At 40.4% G+C, this 19,770-nt stretch overlaps 1 protein-coding gene across 4 annotated transcripts in view; it reads left to right on the top strand.

The window, feature by feature from the left end:
- UBAP1 (ubiquitin associated protein 1) overlaps window positions 1-19,770 on the top strand; it is a 100,379-nt gene that overhangs the window by 20,079 nt on the left and 60,530 nt on the right. For all 4 annotated transcript variants that reach the window (XM_064380563.1, XM_012463222.2, XM_012463221.2 and 1 more), the window contains exon 2: window positions 18,158-18,198. In XM_064380563.1, coding sequence (XP_064236633.1) covers window positions 18,165-18,198 — 34 coding nt within the window. In that variant the 5' untranslated portion in view covers window positions 18,158-18,164. The remainder of the gene's footprint in view (window positions 1-18,157; window positions 18,199-19,770) is intronic.

The raw sequence follows: 19,770 nt of genomic DNA, 5'->3' as shown, positions 1-19,770 counted from the left end.
ATTTATTTGAGACAGAGTCTTGCTCTGTTGCCCAGGCTGGAGTGCAATGGTGTGATCTCGGCTCACTGCAACCCCAGTCTCTTGGGTTCAAGCAGTTCTCCAGCCTCAGCCTCCTGAGTAGCTGGGATTACAGGCATGTGCCACCACACCCAGCTAATTTTTGTCAAGCAATTCTCCTGCCTCAGCCTCCCAAGTAGCTGGGATTACAGACATGTGCCACCATGCCCAGCTAATTTTTGTATTTTTAGTAGAGACGAGGTTTCACAATGTTGGTCAGGCTCTACTCAAACTTCTGACCTCATGATCCACCCGCCTCGGCCTCCCAAAGTGGTGGGATTGCAGGTGTGAGCCACTGCGCCCGGCCCTGCTTTTATTTTTTATTTTTTTTGAGACAAGGTCTCACTCTGTCACCCAGAGTGAGAGTGCAGGCTGGAGTGCAGTGGTGCTGTCACTACTCACTGCAGCTGCTATCTCCCCAGGCTCAAGTATCCCCTACCTCAGCCTCCTGAGTAGCTGGACTACAGGCCTGTACCACCACACCTGGCCAGTTTTTGTATTTTTTATAGAGACAGGTTGTCACTATGTTGCTCAGGCTAGTCTTGAACTCTTGGGCTCAAGTGATCCTCCGGTCTCCCAAAGTGCTGGGATTACAGGCGTGAGCAACCACACCTAGCCCTGGCTAATGCTTTTGTCATGACTCCCATTCTGATTTTTAACAAGTCATTACTTTCTTGTTCTTCTATTATGATAGTCTCACAGGACTTATAATTTCAGACTATTTATTGGTAACTACAAAAGATTATAGTTTTAGCTGTAATCCTAGCATTTGGGAGGCCGAGGTGAGTGGATCACCTGAGGTCGGGAGTTCAAGACCAGCCTGGCCATCATGGTGAAACCTCATCTTTATTAAAAAAATTAAATAAAAAAAAAGAGATTATAGTTTTAGCTTTTTCATTTTAAGGGTATTGTTTTGTCTATTTGTATTCTCAAATTACATATTAGGTAGAATTGTTAGTTATACAATTATCTATTAAGGAAAGTTTGAAGGGAGAAAGTAAGAGAAAAGCCAGCCCTGCTAAAGATTTGACACTGTACTGTATGCTTGGAGGATTAAGAGGAGACCAGAGCTAAGAAAAATCTTCATCTGGATTTTCTTGACCCATTTTGGAATTAGCTGCAGTTCTTTATTTATTTTATTTTTTTGAGATAGAGTCTCACTCTGTTGCCCAGGCTGGAGTGACCTGGCGCAATCTTGGCTCACCGCAACCTCCGAGATTCTCCTGCCTCACCGCAACCTCCGAGATTCTCCTGCCTCAGCCACCCAAGTAGCTGGGATTACAGGCGTGCACCACCACACCTGGTTAATTTTTTTTGTATCTTTAGTAGAGATGGGGTTTCACCGTGTTGGCCAGGCTGGTCTCGAACTCTTGACCTTGTAATCCACCTGGCCTCCCAAAATGCTGGGATTACAGGCCTGAGCCACCATGCCCGGCCTACCTGCAGTTCTTAATAAATCAGATTGGGTCAATAATTTACTTTTACAATACTTCTTTATCTCTGTATGTACTTATTTGTCACTTTTTAATTTTTAGGGAGTTGCTTTTCAACCGTAATATGTTTTTATTGAGCTATGTGTGAAAAAAAAAAATTGAAGTCAAAAGATACTGGGTTGGTGGAAAAATAAATAAATAAATAAATAAATAAATAAATGAAAAAAAAAAGAAAAGAACTATGTGAAATGAGCTTTGTATTCAGTCATTAGTTGTGTTTCTCTCTTCCAAGTACTAACCAGGCTCAACCCTGCTTCTGAGATCAGACAAGATTAGGAGCGCTCAGGGCGGTTTGACTGTAGAGCTAGTTGCTTTGCTTACAGCCTTAAGTATACCTTATTAATAACTTTGGTAAAACCTCATTTGAAAATTAAGACTAAGCCTGAGTGACATGGCAAAATCCCATTGCTACAAAAAATCAGCTGAGCATGGTGTTGTGTGCCTGTGGTCCCAGCTCTACTCAGGAGGCTGAGGTGGGAGGATCACTTGAGCTCAGGAGGTTGAGGCTGCAGTGAGTCAAGATTGTGCCACTGCATTCCAGCCTGGGTGACAGAGAGACCCTGTCTCAAAAAAAGAAAAGAAAGAAGAATAAATTTAGTTAGTGAGAAAACTTATGTATTGCAGCATCTTGACTTAAAAGAAAAACTGAAACCCTTCATTTTCTAAGTTTTTCATAAGCTTAGATTATGAAAGTCTTAGAAATTTAGGTTATTTTGGCTCACTAGCTGTATGTGTAGAGTGAAAATAGTATTTCTACATTTGGTCAGTTATATAATGTTACTATACCTTTGATCCATCTGGAATTTATTTTGGTATGCAGTGTGAAGCAAGCATCGGATTTACTTTTTTCTAGGTAACTACCCAGTTGTCCCATGACTTCACAGATTTTAAAAAGCAGCTTTATTATATACCAAGTGTTCATATTTTGGGTATTTTTAGGGATTTCTGCTTTGTTCCATTAATCTGTTTTTGTTTTTTTTTTTTTTTTTTTTTTTGAGACGGAGTTTCGCTCTTGTTACCCAGGCTGGAGTGCAATGGCGCGATCTCGGCTCACCGCAACCTCCGCCTCCTGGGTTCAGGCAATTCTCCTGCCTCAGCCTCCTGAGTAGCTGGGATTACAGGCACGCGCCACCATGCCCAGCTAATTTTTTGTATTAGTAGAGACGGGGTTTCACCATGTTGACCAGGATGGTCTCGATCTCTTGACCTTGTGATCCACCCGCCTCGGCCTCCCAAAGTGCTGGGATTACAGGCTTGAGCCACCGCGCCCGGCTTCCATTAATCTGTTTTTGTACCAGTACAATACCACTTTCAGTGTTGTGTCTTCTAATATTTTAATATTTAATAGGCTAGTCTACATTTTCTTCAGAGGTTTTTTCTTTTTTTCTGCTTTTGCTTAATTGTTATTTTTTCTTTTGTTTTCCTCTCTCTTTCCTTCTCTCATTCTCTTTTCCCTCCCTCCCCTCTCCCCTTCCCCCCTCCCTCCTTCCCTTCCTCTCTCTCTTTCTTTCTTCTTTCTTCTCTTTCTTCTTCTCTCTTTCTTTCTTTTTCTTTTTCTTTCTTTCTTTTGTCGGAGTCTTGCTCTTGTTGCCCAGGCTGGAGTGCAGTGGCATAAGCTCAGCTTACTGCAACCTCCACTTCCCAGATTCAAGTGATTCTCCTGCCTCTGCCTATGGAGTAGGCTGGGATTACAGGCTCCCACCACAGCTAATTTTTGTATTTTTAGTAGAGACGGAGTTTCACCATGTTGTCCAGGCTGGTCTCAAACTCCTGACCTCAGCCTTAAGTATTCCTTACCATTAATAACTTTGGTAAAATCTCATTTGAAAAATAAAACTAAGTCTGAGCGACATGGCAAAATCCTATGGCTATAAAAAATCAGCTGAGCATGGTGTTGTGTGCCCACAACCTCCCACCTCGGCCTCCCAAAGTGCTGGAGTTAACAGGCATGAGCCGCCGTGCCTGGCCGCTTAATTGTTATGTCTGCATGAACTTTAGAATCAGCTTGTCTGGTTAAAAAAAAAAAAAAAAGAAAAGAAAAATGTAGTACTTCAGTTTTTATTTGGGTCATGCCAAATTTGTATAGCAACTTAGAATTGATCTTAATAATGTTGAATGTCCCACTCAAGTATGTTTTTCTAAATAAGTTTTCTAAATAAGTTTTTCTAAATGTTTTAGTTTTTCTAAATGTTTTCTATGTTTTTCTAAATAAGTTTTCTTTTTTTTATTCTTTCATGAATTTCTCCTCAGAAATAAATAAGTTTTATTTTGTGTCAATATAGCTTTAGTTTTCTCCCTTTATTCCCAGTTCTTAACTGCTGTGGTATATTGGTATGTTGTATGTTTCCCTTATATTTCTCTTTCCTTTTCTCTCTTCTCTCTTCTCTTCTCTTTTCTCTCCTCTCCTCTCCTCCCCCGCCCCGCTTCCTCTTTGTCTCTTTTTCTTTCTACTTGCAATGTTGCCCAGGCTGGCCTTGAACTCCTGGGCTTAAGCAATCCTCTTGTTTCAGCACATTGTATTTATTATCTGGCCATGAATATATGAAGGCTACTTCAGAGTATTACCTTGTTTCAGAATATTAATTTTGTATCCAGAAATACTTTATAGTATTCTCTTGTCAGTTTTTGGGTTTTCCTGGGAAAGTTTCTTTTCTGAGTTTTTATACTTTTTATTTCTCCTATCTAATATGAAATAACAATGCTAAGCAATTGTGATAATAATGGACATCTTTGTCTCGTTGCTGTCCTTTGTGGGAGTACTCCTGTAGTTTCCCCATTAGTCAGCATGCTCTGATATTTGGTATTAGATGAGAGATATAGGTTTTTTTTGTCTTTTAAAACTCATGTAAAGGAGATAACCATATGATTTTTCTTCTTTGAGCATTTAATGCATGCCGAATTATATCAACACAATTCTTAATGTTGGTGTTGGTGTTGGACTTTATTTGTGAAACAAATCTCACTGAGACATGGTTTATTCTTATAATGTACTAGTAATTTTGTTGGTACTTTTTTATTGAGGAGTTTCATATATGTATTTATATATGAGATTTTTCTGAAGTTTTTTGGCACCAATATTGTTTTGTAAATACAAATTTAGACACATTTTCTATATTTTGGATACATTAAAATCCCATTGGAGGCTGGGCACAGTGGCTCACGCCTGTAATTCCCGAACTTTGGGAGGTTGAGGCAGGCAGATCATCTGAGGTCAGGACTTTGAGACCAGCCTGGCCACCATGATGATACCCTGTCTCTACTAAAAATACAAAAATTAGCCGGGCATGGTGGCAGGCACTTGTAATCCCAGGTACTCAGGAGGCTGAGGTGGGAGAATTGCTTGAGCCTGGGAGGTGGAGGTTGCAGTGAGCCGAGATTGCTCTGGTTACTGACTCAGCTACTTATTTTATTTTTTGAGACAGAGTCTCACTATGTTGCTTAGCCTGGGGTGCAGTGGCGTGATCTCGGCTCACTGCAACCTTTTTCATAGGTTCAAGTGATTTCTCCTGCCTCGGCCTCCCGTGTAGCTGGGTTTACAGGCATGAGCCACGACGTCCGGCTAATATTTTTTGTGTTTTTAGTAGAGATGGAGTTTCACCATGTTTGCCAGACTGGTCTCAAACTACTGACCTCAAGTGATCTGCCTGCCTCAGCCTCCTGAAGTGTTGCCATTACAGGCATGAGGCACCACGCCCGGCCTGACTCAACTACTTCTGATTTTGGAAATTTATTATGGTTTTCTTTGTGTCCTAATATTACACAAGTTTTGTAAGATGTTCTTCGGGTATTTGAAAAGGTGTATTCTGCTTTCAAGATGCTTTTGATCTAGCAATATAAATTTAAATCTAGATTAGATCTAAATTAAAATTCATTATCTATTTCTGCCTAGTTTTTGTTTCCTATAATTTTTGCCTTATGAGTGGTAATGCTGTTATTTGGGGCAGTTCATAATTGTTAGCTCTTCATCACGGATTGCACTCTTTATTGTTGATAAAGTAAAACACCTGTTACACCTTCATAAAGTCTGTAACCTAGGCTCATTTGTATGCTTACTGGTCTAGAAACCACTGATTTATTCTTTGTTCTTTTTCCTCTCTCTGAAGTTGTTATCTTTCATTAGTTACCTGTTATTTTTTTGTTTGTGTTTTTTCCAGTGCTCTGTTGAATTACATATTATTGTGTTTGTTTCTTTTTAGCCCTCTTATAGGTACTTGTCGCTTACCAATTGTTTTCCCCCAATTACAAAGTATGTGTGTGTTGATCATAGATAAATGTATTCATTTGTGCTCAATAGGGAAAACCTGGAAAACAAATAGCACGGAAGGAAACACCAAAAGGCTAAATTTGTGATCCCACCACCAAAAAAGAACCACCATTATAAAAATATCTTATCCATATTTGTTTCCATATCCACATAAACATACTTCCCTCTTTTCCACAGTGTCAGGACCCATTAAATCTTGTTTCTATAGGCTAGTGACTCAAATTTTCTTTTTTAGTTTGCCATAAAACAGGGGTGCTTAGGAAAAATCTGAACCAGTATTTTATTCCAGCTGAATTGAAGGAAATTGATGCATAAAGAAAAGCTTACTGGAGCTATTGAAATGTTCCTCAGTATGAATCAGGGTACTGTGACCTCTCTTCTTGGCCTTCCATTTTCAGCCAAGTACGCCGATGTGCAGCAGACAGTAAAAAGGGGAGGCTTAGTTTTGCAAACACAGAGCTTGTGGACAGTTATAGATCCTGAAAGTAGTGTCTTCTGGCTAATTCTCAGACTTAAACTGACTGAAAGCAAGGTCTCACAAACTGAATTCATTCTTCACAGTTACATTCTTACACAAAGAAGATTCTAATACTATTCTGTTCAAATAAAAATTTACATGTTTTCTGGCCAGGCGCTGTGCCTCATGCCTGTAATCTAAGCACTTTGGGAGGCCAAGGTGGGCAGATCACTGGAGGTCAGGAGTTTGAGACCAGCCTGGCCAACATGGCAAAAACCTATCTCTACTAAAAATACAAAAAAAATGAGCCAGACATGGTGGTACATGCCTGTATTACCAGCTACCGGGGAGGCTGACAGGAGGATTGCTTGAACTTGGGAGGCAGAGGTTGTAGTGCACTGAGATCGCTCCATCACACTCCAGCCTGAGTGACAGAGGGAGACTCTGTCAAAAATAATAATAATAATAATAATAATAATTGTTTTTTACATGTTTTCTATAGGTATACTAGTTTATCTATTGGTAGAGTGCTTTGAAAATGTTTTTCCTTGAAAGTTATGTTTAATTCAACAACATTTTTCTTCTTTAATCACATTGTTGCTGGTTTGAATAATTAGTCAACCTTTGTGGAGCTCTTTTTGCATGTCAGGTGGTATATAAAAATATCTTTTTAAAAATTGTTATAATAAGAATCATTTGAGGTTACTTTATATGTGGTACAGGGAAATAGTTTCCAGACTTGGATTTTATGGATCAGTAAGAAAAAAAAAGGCCATATGTGGTGGCTCATGCCTGTAATCCCAGCACTTTGGGAGGCTGAGGCAGTTGGATCACGAGGTCAGGAGTTCGAGACCAGCCTGGCCAGCATAGTGAAACCCCGTCTCAACTAAAAATACAAAAACTAGCCGCGCATGGTGGTGTGTGCCTGTAGTCCCAGCTACTTGGGAGACTGAGGCAGGAGAATTGCTGGAACCCAGGAGGCAGAGGTTGCGGTGAGCTGAGATCGCGCCACTGTACTCTAGCCTGGGCAACAGAGCAAGAATCTGTCTCGGAAAAAAAAAAAAAAAAAAGAAAAGGACAATGAACATATAATTGCTGGCTTTTAATTTTGTCAATAGAAACATTGGCATCATTTATCTTGAATACTCAATATTTAATTTGGAAACATGAATATTTTTTCTTCACATTATTCTCTCATTATAGATTTATGGTCTGTGTAGAGTTGGCTGGTTATTCAGTCTGCCCCCTTTATTTTATTGATGAGGAAGCTGAGGCTCCAAAATGCCTCTGAGACCCCAGAGAGAAGACAGAAAACTTCTTTCTCATGAATACAGTATAACCTAGTATTGACATGTTAGTAGCAGTTACACACATAAATGTTGCTGTGAGTTATGTATTAATTTTTTCTCAGGCTTGAAATGTGATTCCCAAAGCCATCTTTTAATGTAAATTGGGCAATTTCCTGGATTAATTTGTAACTTGGGAAATTCCTGAGTGCAGCTATTATTTTAGAAGTGTGACTATGATAGCTTACTGAGATTTTGAGTTGCTACTTTGTTTCGGGAAGCTGCTTTTACAGAGTATTGTAATAATTTGACAGATATGCAAAAGGAAAGGAATTGAAAATGAGAATATTAATACAGTTGCCCTTGGGCTTTTTTCTCCCCTTGTCAGAGGGCCTGATCCTTCCCAAGTCGTTTTTTATTATTACCGTTTTTAAAATTTCCTGGTCTCAGGCCGGGCGCGGTGGCTCAAGCCTGTAATCCCAGCACTTTGGGAGGCCGAGGAGGGTGGATCACAAGGTCAAGAGATCGAGACCATCCTGGTCAACATGGTGAAACCCCATCTCTACTAATACAAAAAATTAGCTGGGCATGGTGGCGCGTGCCTGTAATCCCAGCTACTCAGGAGGCTGAGGCAGGAGAATTGCCTAAACCCAGGAGGCGGAGGTTGCGGTGAGCCGAGATCGCGCCATTGCACTCCAGCCTGGGTAACGAGCGAAACTCCGTCTCAAAAAAAAAAAAAAAAAAAAAAAAAATTTCCTGGTCTCCTATCCCTGCCTTCTTTAACTTTTCCTTTTCCCATTTCTCCCCATTCCTTAACCCATCTTCTCTTCTTTCATTCTGGCTCCTCATTCTCTCCCTGCATTTCTCTTCTCTTTTTATTCTTAGATTTATTCTTTGTTCTTTTTTCTGATGTCTGTGATCAGTAATTGAGATTTAAAGTTACCAGGTTTTCTTCCTATAGCATTTGAACTGAAGTGGTACTGAGCTGGAAAAATAGAGCATCGCTGATAAGTTGTTGGTTTCCAGGGTTAAGTTTTATTAGTATAAAAGTTCTTGAATTAAGAATGTGTGTTCCAATCCATACCACCAACTAAAAAAGAAAAAGAACATGTTTTGTTATTTTTGATTGATATGTTCACTTTAATAGAACCATATATTTATTTTAGTGGAATTTTATGATTGCTTATACAATTTTTTCCCTGACAGTACTTATAGTTTTATATTAGTGGCAGATATTTCTTTCAGTCTTGTTTTGTGCACATTTTTTACATAAGGTAATTTAATTCAATTTGTTAAAACATTTTAAAACTTATAATTATTGGCCTGGAGTGGTGGCTCATGTCTGTAATCCTAACACTTTGGGAGGCCAAGGCAGGAGGATAGCCTCAGCTAAGGAATTTGAAATCAGCCTGGCCAACATAGTGAGACCTTATTTCTATTAAAAAAAAAAAAATACACTTATAATTGTTTTGTATTTATTATATGCTTTTTAAAAATTAAAAAAAATTCAGTTTCATGTCTACTCCTATATTATATGCTTTTAATAAACACTCTTAGTGCCATCACAGTGTTATATTCTGGATTTTCCATTATTTAATCGTTTTCCATAATTGAGTATTTAGATTATAGGAGAGTATTATAAATGGGTTTAGGACAAATACAACCCTTCTAACTTAAACCAGGAGTAATTAGATACCCTAAACAGACCAATAACAAGCAGCAAGATTGAAATGGTAATTAAAAAATTACCAACAAAGCCAGGCATGGTGGCTCACCCTTGTAATCCCAGCACTTTGGGAGGCTGAGACGGCTGGATCACCTGAGGTCAGGAGTTTGAGACCAACCTGACCAACATGGAGAAACCGCATCTCTACTAAAAATACAAAATTAGCTGATATCCTTGATATCCTTGATGACTGATATTCTTGATGACCATAGATGCTAAAATCCTTAACAAAATACTAGCTAACTGAATCCAACAACATATCAAAAAGATAATCTACCATGATCAAGTGGGTTTCATACCAGGGTGCAGGGATGCTTTAACATGTGCAAGTCAATAAATATGATACACCACATAAACAGAATCAAAAACAAAAATCACATGATTATCTCAATAGATGCAGAAAAAAGATTTGACAAAATCCGGCATCCCTTTAGGATTAAAACTCTCAGCAAAATTGGCATACAAAGGTCATACCTCAATGTAATAAAAGCCATCTCTGGGCCAGGCGTGGTGGCTAACACCTATAATCCCGGCACTTTGGGAGGCTGAGGTGGGTGGATTACCTGAGGTCAGGAGTTTGAGACCAGCCTGGCCAACATGGAGAAACCCCATCTCTACTAAAAACACAAAAATTAGCTGGGTGTGGTGGCAGGCGCCTGTAATCCCAGATACTCTGGAGGCTGAGACAGGAGAATTGCTTGAACTTCACCAGGAGGCGGAAGTTGCAATGAGCCGAGGTGGTGCCATTGCACTCCAGTCTGGGTGAGAGAGCAAGACTCTGTCTCGAAAAAAACAAAACAAAACAGCCTAGTCATCTATGACAAACCCACAGCCAACATAATACTGAATGGGGAAAAGTTGAAAGCATTTCCTCTGAGAACTAGAACGAGAAAAGGATGCCCACTGTCACCTATCCTCTTGCACATAGTACTTGAAGTCCTAGCCAGAGCAATCAGACAAGAAAAAGAGCGTCCAAATTAGTAAAGAGGAAGTCAGACTGTCACTGTTTGCTGACATTATGATTGTTTACCTTGAAACCACTAAAGACACCTCCAGAAAGCTTCTAGAACTGATAAAAGAATTCAGCAAAGTTTCTGGATACAAGATTAATGTATACAAATCAGTGGCTCTTCTATACACCAACAATGACCAAGCAGAGAATCAAATCAAGACCTCAATCCCTGTTACAGTAGCTGCAAAAAAATTAAAATACTTAGGAATACACCTAATTAAGGAGTCAAAAGACCTCTACAAGGAAAACTAGAAAACACTGCTGAAAGAAATCATAGATGACACAAACAAATGGAAACACGTCCCATGCTCATGGATGGGTAGAATCAGTATTGTGAAAATGACCATACTGCCAAAAGAATCTACAAATTCCGTGCAATCCCCATCAAAATACCACCATCATTCTTCACAGAATTAGAAGAAATTCTAATAGTCATACGGAACAAAAAAAGAGCCTGCATAACCAAAGCAAGACTAAGCAAAAAGAACAAATCTGGAGCCATCACATTACCTGATTTCAAACTGTACTACAAGGCCATAGTCACCAAAACAGCATGATACTGGTATAAAAATAGGCACATAGACCAATGGAACAGAATAGAGAACCCAGAAATAAACCCAAATACAGCCAACAGATCTTTGACAAAACAAAAAAACATAAAATGAGGAAAAGATACCCTTTTCAACAATGGTCCTGGGATAATTGGCTAGCCACATGCAGGAGAATGAAACTGGATTTTCATCTCTCACCTTATACAAGATAGATTAAGGACTTAATGACCTGAAACTATAAAAATTCTAAAGATGGCCGGGCACGGTGGCCCACGCCTGTAATCCCAGCACTTTGGGAGGCCTAGGCAGGTGGATCACCTGAGGTCAGGAGTTCGAGACTAGCCTGACCAACATGGAGAAACCCTGTCTCTACTAAAAATACAAAATTAGCCAGGCGTGGTGGCGCATGCCTGTAATCCCAGCTACTTGAGAGGCTGAGGCAGGAGAATCACTTGAACCCGGGAGGCGGAGGTTGCGATGAGCCGAGATCGCGACACTGCACTCCAGCCTGGGCAACGAGCAAAACTCTGTTAAAAAAAATTCTAGAAGATACATTGCGAAAAACCCTTCTAGACATTGGTTTAGGCAAGGATTTCGGGACCAAGAACCCAAAAGGAAATGAAATTAAAACAAAGATAAATATCTGGGACCTAATTAAATTAAAGAGCTTTTGCACAGCAAAAGGAACAGTCAGCAGAATAAACAGACAACCAACCCACAGAGTGGGAGAAACTCTTCACAGTCTGTACATCTGACAAAGGACTAATATCCAGAATCTACAACCAACTCAAATCAGTAAAGAAAAAACAATCCCATCAAAAAGTGGGCTAAGGACATGAATAGACAGTTCTTAAAAGAAGATATACAAATGGCCAACAAACATCTGAAAAATGCATCACTAATGATCACGGAAATGCAAATCAAAACCACAATGCCATACCACCTTACTCTGTAAGAATGGCTGTAATAAAAAAAATCAAAAACAGTAGATGTTGGCGTGGATGCGGTGATCAGGGAACACTTTCACACTGCTGGTGGGAATGTAAACTTGTACAGCCACTGTGGAAAACAGTGTGGAGATTCCTTAAAGAACTAAAAGCAGAACTACCATTTGATCCAGCAGTCTCACTATACCTAAAGGAAAAGAAGTCATTATTTGAAAAAGATAAATTTGCACACGCATGTTTATAGCGGCACAATTCACAAGTGCAAAATCGTGAAACCAACCCAAATGTCCATCAGTGAGTGGATAAACTCTGTGTGTGTGTGTGTGTGTGTGTGTGTGTGTATGTGTGTATGTGTGAATGATGGAATACTGCTCAGCCATAAAAAGGAATGAATTAACAGCATTTGCAGTGACCTGGATGAGACTGGAGACTATTATTCTAAGTAACTCAGGAATGGAAAACCAAACATCGTATGTTCTCACTGATATGTGAAAGCTAAGCTATGAGAATGCAAAGGCATAATGATGATACAGTGGGCTTTGGAGACTTGCGGGTACGAGTGGGAGGTGGGTGACGGATAAAGACTACAAATACAGTGCAGTGTATACTGCTTGGGTGATGGGTGCACCAAAATCTCACAAATCACTACTAAAGAACTTATGTAACCAGATACCGCCTGTACCCCAATATCTTATAGAAAAATAACAAAATAAATGGGTTTAAATAAAGTATAGGAAGTTATTGATGAAATGTTTACATATATATGTACACACACACATCTTTTATACACACACACACACACACACACACACACACGTGTATATAAAAGATGTTCCGGGGGAAGAAAACTGAGAAGAAACCGTAAGAAGGAATTAAAATTCCTTTGACCTCTGAGAGACTGAAGTTTTGCTCCATAGTGGATCTTAGAAAAATCTTTATGTGCCTAAATGTAGATTTCTCATATTCTTAAGGTCTATGGAAAATATAATAATATTGGAAAAAAACTATCAGCTCTATTGAGGCATGATTTTAAAAATTTTACATTATTTAGTAATAAAGAAAACTGCATTTTATTTTTCATTTACTATTCATTGTGATCTTCTATCTAGTTGTTCATTGACTCACTGCCTCTCTGATTTTTTTTTTTTTTTTGAGACGGAGTTTCGCTCTTGTTAGCCAGGCTGGAGTGCAATGGTGTGATCTCGGCTCACTGCAACCTCCGCCTCCTGGGTTCAGGCAATTCTCCTGCCTCAGCCTCCCGAGTAGCTGGGACTACAGGCATGTGCCACCATGCCCAGCTAATTTTTTGTATTTTTAGTAGAGATGGGGTTTCACCATGTTGACCAGGATGGTCTCAATCTCTTGACCTCGTGATCCACCCACCTCGGCCTCCCAAAGTGCTGGGATTATAGGCATGAGCCACTGCGCCCAGCTGCCTCTCTGATTTTTAAACTCAGAAGTTGTTGATACCCATCTCTTTGGCCCTTTCCTCTGCCTTTGCCTCTCTTTTGCCAATTTTTTTCTTGCTATTTAATTTTAAAAGCAACTTAGGTGAAATTCACATAGCATGAAATTAACCATTTTAAAGTGATCAATTCAGTGGCATTTAGTATTCATAGTGCTGTGCAATCACCACATCTGGTTCTGAAACCTTTCCATCACTCGAAGGAGACCGTTGCCAATTACACGGTTTCTTTTCCCCAGACCTGGCAACTGCCAGTCTGCTTTCAGTCTCTGTGGATTTTCCTTTTCTGGACACCTCATATGAATGCCATTACACAATATTTGTGAACTTTTGTGTCTTTTTTTTTTTTTTTTTAATTTTTTTAGATATGGGTCTCTGTTGCTCAGGCTGGAATGCAGTAGTATGATCATAGCTCACTGCAACCTTGACCACCTGGGCTCAGGTAAACCTTCTGATTAGCTGGTACTACAGGCATGCACCACCACACCATGCTAATTTTTTTTTTTTTGAGAGACTGGCTGTGTTGCCCAAGCTGGAGTGCAGTGGCTTAATCATGGCTCACTACAACCTTTGCATCCTGGGCTCAAGTCATCCTCCCTCCTCAGCCTCCCAAGTAGCTGGGACTACAGATGCGTACCACCATGCTCAGCTGTTTTTGTATTTTTAGTAGAGATGGGGTTTTGCCATGTTACCCAGGCTGATACTTTGAAATATAGAATATATTATTGTTAACTGTAGTCATGTTACTATACAGTAGAACTTATTCCTCCTATATCTGATGGTAACTTTAATCATCACCTGCTTCTCCCCACCCCACTCCCTGCCCTCCCCTTTACTACTCTCCTCAACTCCCTGGCCTCTGGTAATCACTATTCTACTCTGCTTTTTTGGGAGGTGAGTATTTCCTATTTATTTATGACAGATGTTCCACATCCATGATTCTCTGCAGTCAGAAGTTCTTTGAGAGGATGCCGTCAGCCTTGTCAGTCAGAGAATGGAGTCATCTGATTTACCATCCTGTGAATGGCCCTAGGCCGATAGCATAGGTTGTTGTTGTTTTGAGACAGAATTCCTGTCTGTTGCCCAGTCTGTAGTGCAGTGGTGTGATCTTGGCTCACTACAGCCTCTGCCTCCTGAGTTCAAACTTGCCAAAGTGCTGAGATTATAGCTGTGAGCCATCATACTTGGCTGTTTTTTTTTTTAATTTAAATTTTTGTTTTTTCAACTTTTATTTTAGATTCGGGGGGCACATGTGTAGATTTGTTACCTGAATGTATTGTGTGATGCTTAGGTTTGGCACAAATGATCCTGTCACCCACCCTTGTCCCCCTCTCTCCTTCCCTGCTCTAGTAGTCCCCAGTTTCTATTGTTGTCATCTTTAAATCCACATGTACCTATTGTTTAGCTCTCACTTACAAATGAGAACATGGAGTATTTGGTATTTGGTTTTCTGTTTCTGCATTAATTCGCTTAGGTTAAGTATATATAGGTTTCAAAGTTGCCATCTGCTGGTGACCTTGTCATCTTCAGCCACAATCATCTGGATTGATACGTGGTCCTTTAAACCGAGGAGGTGGTTGCTGGCAGAGCATTCATGCGGCACCTACAGGTCTGTGAACTTGCTGTTGTTGCTCTGCATGTCGATGCCAGGCCTGCAACCATGAGGCATGCAAGCCTCTACTTTTATGAGATAAACTTTTTAAGATTCTGCATGATAAGATTGATCATACAATATTTGTTTTTCTATGTCTGGCTTGTTTCAGTTAACAAAGTCTCGCAGGTTCATCCACATTGTCACAAATGAAAGGATTTCGTTTTGTTGTTTTTTTTTTGGAGACTGAGTCTTGCTGAGCCGTTCAGGCTGGAGTGTAGTGGTGTGATATCGGCTTACTGCCACCTCTGCCTCCCAGCCCCAAGTGATTCTCATGCTGGATTTCATTCTTTTTTATGGCGAACAGTTTGAGCCTTTTAAAAAAGCCAAGCATCCATTTAAATTTTGGTGGAACTTCTTTATAACTTTCCTGATGTCAGCGTATTCTGGGTATTGTTTGGAAAATTATTTATTAAATCAAAGACTCACAGTCTCTCTCAAGCCCTTTACCTCAACAACAGTTGCTTCTTCAAACAGCTGATATCACACAATTTTTATTGGGGTTATAGAAATGAAACACTAATTTTCTGCATATGTCTGTGAGCATACCACAACTCTCATTGCTGGAAGTTTATTTAGATACTGCTGCTTTCCCGATTTAGGAAAACAAGTTTTTGGTATGTGCCTATGTTAGGGAAACAAATTTCTGGTATGGAAAGGTTGAGACTGCCAAAAATCTTGCTTCTGGGTTTTAGAAGTTTCACTGTGAGGCCACGTGCAGTGGCTCATGCCCGTAATTGCAGCACTTTGGGAGGCTGAGGTGGGTGGATCACTTGAGCCCCAACTGTTTGAGACGAGCCTGTCCAACATGGCAAAACCCCGTTTCTCCTAAAAATACAAAAAAATTATCCAGGCGTGATGGCACACTCCTGTAGTCCCAGCTACTTGGGAGGCTGAGGCATGAGAATTGTTTGAACCCAGGAGGCGGAGGTTGCAATAAAGATTGTGCCACTGCACTCTAGCCTGGGCGACAGCGAGATGCCTATGAAATGTTTTCTGCATGTATAAAAAGGTTGAATCACTTTTGGTATTGTTTCTTGGTTCTTTGAAAATTGATAATACATATACTTTATAAATTTAACTCTCCATTAACTAGAATATAAAACAGAATACACACTCCATCTCTACACCATGCCCAGCTAATTTTTTGTATTTTTAGTAGAGATGAGGTTTCACCATGTTAACCGGGATGGTCTTGATCTCTTGACCTCGTGATCCACCCACCTCGGCCTCCCAAAGTGCTGGGATTACAGGCGTGAGCCACCGCGCCCTGCCAGAAATATTTTTATGAATTATTCCCAGTCCTACCACCTACAGGCAACCATTGTAAATATTTTTTATGTACATGTTGAGTATCCCTTATATAAATGCTTGGCACCAGAAGCAATTCGGATTTCAGATTTTGTGACATTTTGCATCATACTTAATGGTTCAGCGTTCCTAATCTGAAAAAAATGCCCCGATAAGCATTGAGTTTTGTCTTTTTTTTTTTTTTTTGAGACGGAGTTTCGCTCTTGTTACCCAGACTGGAGTGCAATGGCGCGATCTCGGCTCATCGCAACCTCCGCCTCCTGGGTTCAGGCAATTCTCCTGCCTCAGCCTCCTGAGTAGCTGGGATTACAGGCACGTGCCACCACGCCCAGCTAATTTTTTGTATTTTTAGTAGAGACGGGGTTTCACCATGTTGACCAGGATGGTCTCGATCTCTTGACCTCGTGATCCACCCTCCTCGGCCTCCCAAAGTGCTGGGATTAAAGGCGTGAGCCACTGCGCCCGGCCCGAGTTTTGTCTTGTCTTGTCTTCTTTCCCTTTTCCTTTTCCCTTCCTTTTTCCTTTATTTTTTTTTGTAGAAAGTGATTTATTTAGAGAGAGATGAAAGATGAAGGAGAGAGAAAGAAACAGCTAACTCTCACACTGAGTGAGAATCCAGAAAGATGGAATCCAGGAGAGGAAAGCAGCTTCCACCCTGAGTGGAAGGGAATAGAGAGAAATGGAGTTGAGGAGGGGAAGACAGGCTTCCATGAGAGAGTGTGGAAGGGGACTTCAGAGGGAAAATCCAGGAGAGAGAAAGATGGCTTCCACGAAGTAAGCATTCGTGGAAGGGGATCCAAACATGGAGTCCCTCCTTTTTCCTTTCCTTGAGACAGGGTCTTGTGCTGATATACAGGCAGCAGTTTAGTGGCACCTTCTTAGCTCACTGCAGCCTCAAACTCCTGAGTTTAAGTGATCATCTCACGTCAGTCTCCCAAATAGCTAGGACTATAGGCATGTGCCACCACGCCCAGTGAATTTTTGATTTTAGCAATTATTTTTTATTTTATTAATGATTATTAATTTTAATAATAATTATTTTATTATTTTTATTATTTTTTTTTGAGGCGGAGTTTCGCTGTTGTTACCCAGACTGGAGTGCAATGGCGTGATCTCTGCTCACCGCAAGCTCCGCCTCCTGGGTTCAGGCAATTCTCCTGCCTCAGCCTCCTGAGTAGCTGGGATTACAGGCACACGCCGCCATGCCCAGCTAATTTTTTGTATTTTTAGTAGAGACGGGGTTTCACCATGTTGACGAGGATGGTCTCAATCTCTTGACCTCGTGATCCACCCGCCTTGGCCTCCCAAAGTGCTGGGATTACAGGCGTGAGCCACCGCGCCCGGCCTATTACTGTTTTTTAACAGGGTCTTGCTCTGTTGCCAAGGCTTTAGTGCATTGGCTCACTGCAGCCTCAATCTCCCAGGCACAAAGCAATCCTTCCATCTCAGTCTCCCAAGTAGCTGGGACTACAGGCCTGTGCCAACATGCCCAGCTAATTTTTAAAATTTTTTGTAGGGACGGGGTCTCCTTATGTTGTCCAGGCTGGTCTCAAATTCCTGAGCTCAAGTGATCCTCCCAGCCTGGCCTCCCGAAGTACTGGGATATAGGAGTGAGCCACCAAGCTTGGCCTTGGCTGATTTTTAATTTTTTTGTAGAGATGGGGGTCTCACTATGTTGCTGGTCTCAAACTTCTGGGCTCAAGTGATACTCCCACCTCTGCCTCCCAAAGCACTGGGATTACAGGCATGAGCCACTGTGCCTGGCCCTTTTTTTGGACATTAGGAGAGAGAAGCAAGGATTCTGTCAGTCCTGAAACCTTAGGTCTTCTGGTTTATTTTTTGTATTCTCAGTTTTCTTGGTTTCTTTTTTGTATTCTGTTTTCTTCGTACTACCTTCAGGGTATAATGTGCCTAAGAAATATTTCCTTGTTTTTCAGGTTCTAAATGGCTTCTAAGAAGTTGGGTGCAGATTTTCATGGTAAGTGGACTGTTAGAATCATGGTTTAAGTTATGATTTGATCAGAGGATTTGAAAACATTTAGCATAGTTTTAAGTACAAGTGTCCCTTTTTGTCTCTTTTAATGAACAGCTTGACAAAAAAAGTTGTACAACAATGTATCACATATATCCAAAAGGTGTTCAGAGAACTTTAATCTTCAAGTATTTATTCAGATGGGTAGTTAAACTTTAGAGTGTCTCTGGTGATTGTACTTGAAACTATTAGTGATAAATTAAGAGTCTGCCTGTTCTGGTTGTTCTTCAGCAGCATTGAAGGTATAGTTACCTTTGCCTTTCCTATTCCTTAGTCATAGCCCTTCTCCATATGTGTGTGTGAAAAATTCTAACCGTTTGGTTAATGCTTTATAATATTTTAATTTAGTTCCCCGTGCCCCACCAAAGGAAGTAATTTACTACACATCAATCACTATATTACAGAGGTATCAATAATGATAATTATAATTTTGAATTTGAAATTCTTTGTCATCTTTTCCTAAGATACAGCCTTCCAAAATTGAATACAATAATAAACTTTATTATCTGCCTTTGGAGGGGAATGGAGGGAGGTACGTAAGAAGTTAAAATTGTACACTTTTTTCATACAGTAGAAGATAAGAATTAAACACCAGAAATAGCCAAATAATACAGTTATTTTAAAAGAGGTTTGAAAGCCAATCTTCATGTTAAAAATTATATCAGCCAGGCATGGTGGCATGTACCTGCAGTCCCAGCTACTCAGGAGGCTGAGGTGGGAGGATTGCTTGAACCCAGAAGTTTGGGTGACAGAGTGAGACCCTGATTCAAACACACACACACACACACACACACACACACACACACACACATATATCACATCACTGTAAGAATGATTTATTGGACTGCCTGGGGACGTGTTGATATGCTCTTCTGAGCTGCTAGTGGTTGCTTGATAACATCACTCAGTTGAGTCAGAGTGATGTAGCAGTCGCTACGATTTTACTTGCTTAAATATTTTATATAACAGCCATTAAATTTTGATTTGTGCATATATTTACATAGATAACCTGCCTGAGTTTTTAAAAATCCTTTTGTAGTTAAGTTATTCAAACTCTGGAATTAACATTCCTTAAAGAGGTCAGGCATTATCATATCTTTCAGGCAAGCTATTTCCTATTATTTATGGATTATTACAGGTCTTCTTAAAAGTATTCAAATGATAGTAGAAAGGCAGATCTGGGTGGGGCCTGGTGGCTCACGCCTGTAATCCCAGCATTTAGGAGATTGAGGTGAGAGGTTCACTTGAGGCCGGAGTTCAAGACCAACCTGGGCAGCATAGTGAGACCCTGTCTCTACAAAAAAATTTAAAAATTAGCTGGGTCTGCTGGTTTGTGCCTGTAATCTCAGCTGCTTGGGAGGCTGAGAGGTGGGAGAAGTGCTGAGCCCGGGAGGTCAAGGCTGCGGTGAGCCATGATCATGCCACTGCACTCTAGCCTGAGTCATATTAGACCCTGTCTCAAACAAACAAACAAACAAAGATTTTTGCCACTGAGCTTAAGAAAAGAAAAGAAAAAAA

The sequence above is a fragment of the Aotus nancymaae genome, unplaced genomic scaffold (genome assembly GCF_030222135.1).
Source record: "Aotus nancymaae isolate 86718 unplaced genomic scaffold, 86718_ANA_hifiasm-v0.15.2.pri h1tg000003l, whole genome shotgun sequence".
In the NCBI taxonomy this organism is placed as follows: domain Eukaryota; kingdom Metazoa; phylum Chordata; class Mammalia; order Primates; family Aotidae; genus Aotus; species Aotus nancymaae.
Note: the sequence above shows the minus strand (reverse complement) of the source record. Positions and strands in the feature narration are given on the sequence as shown.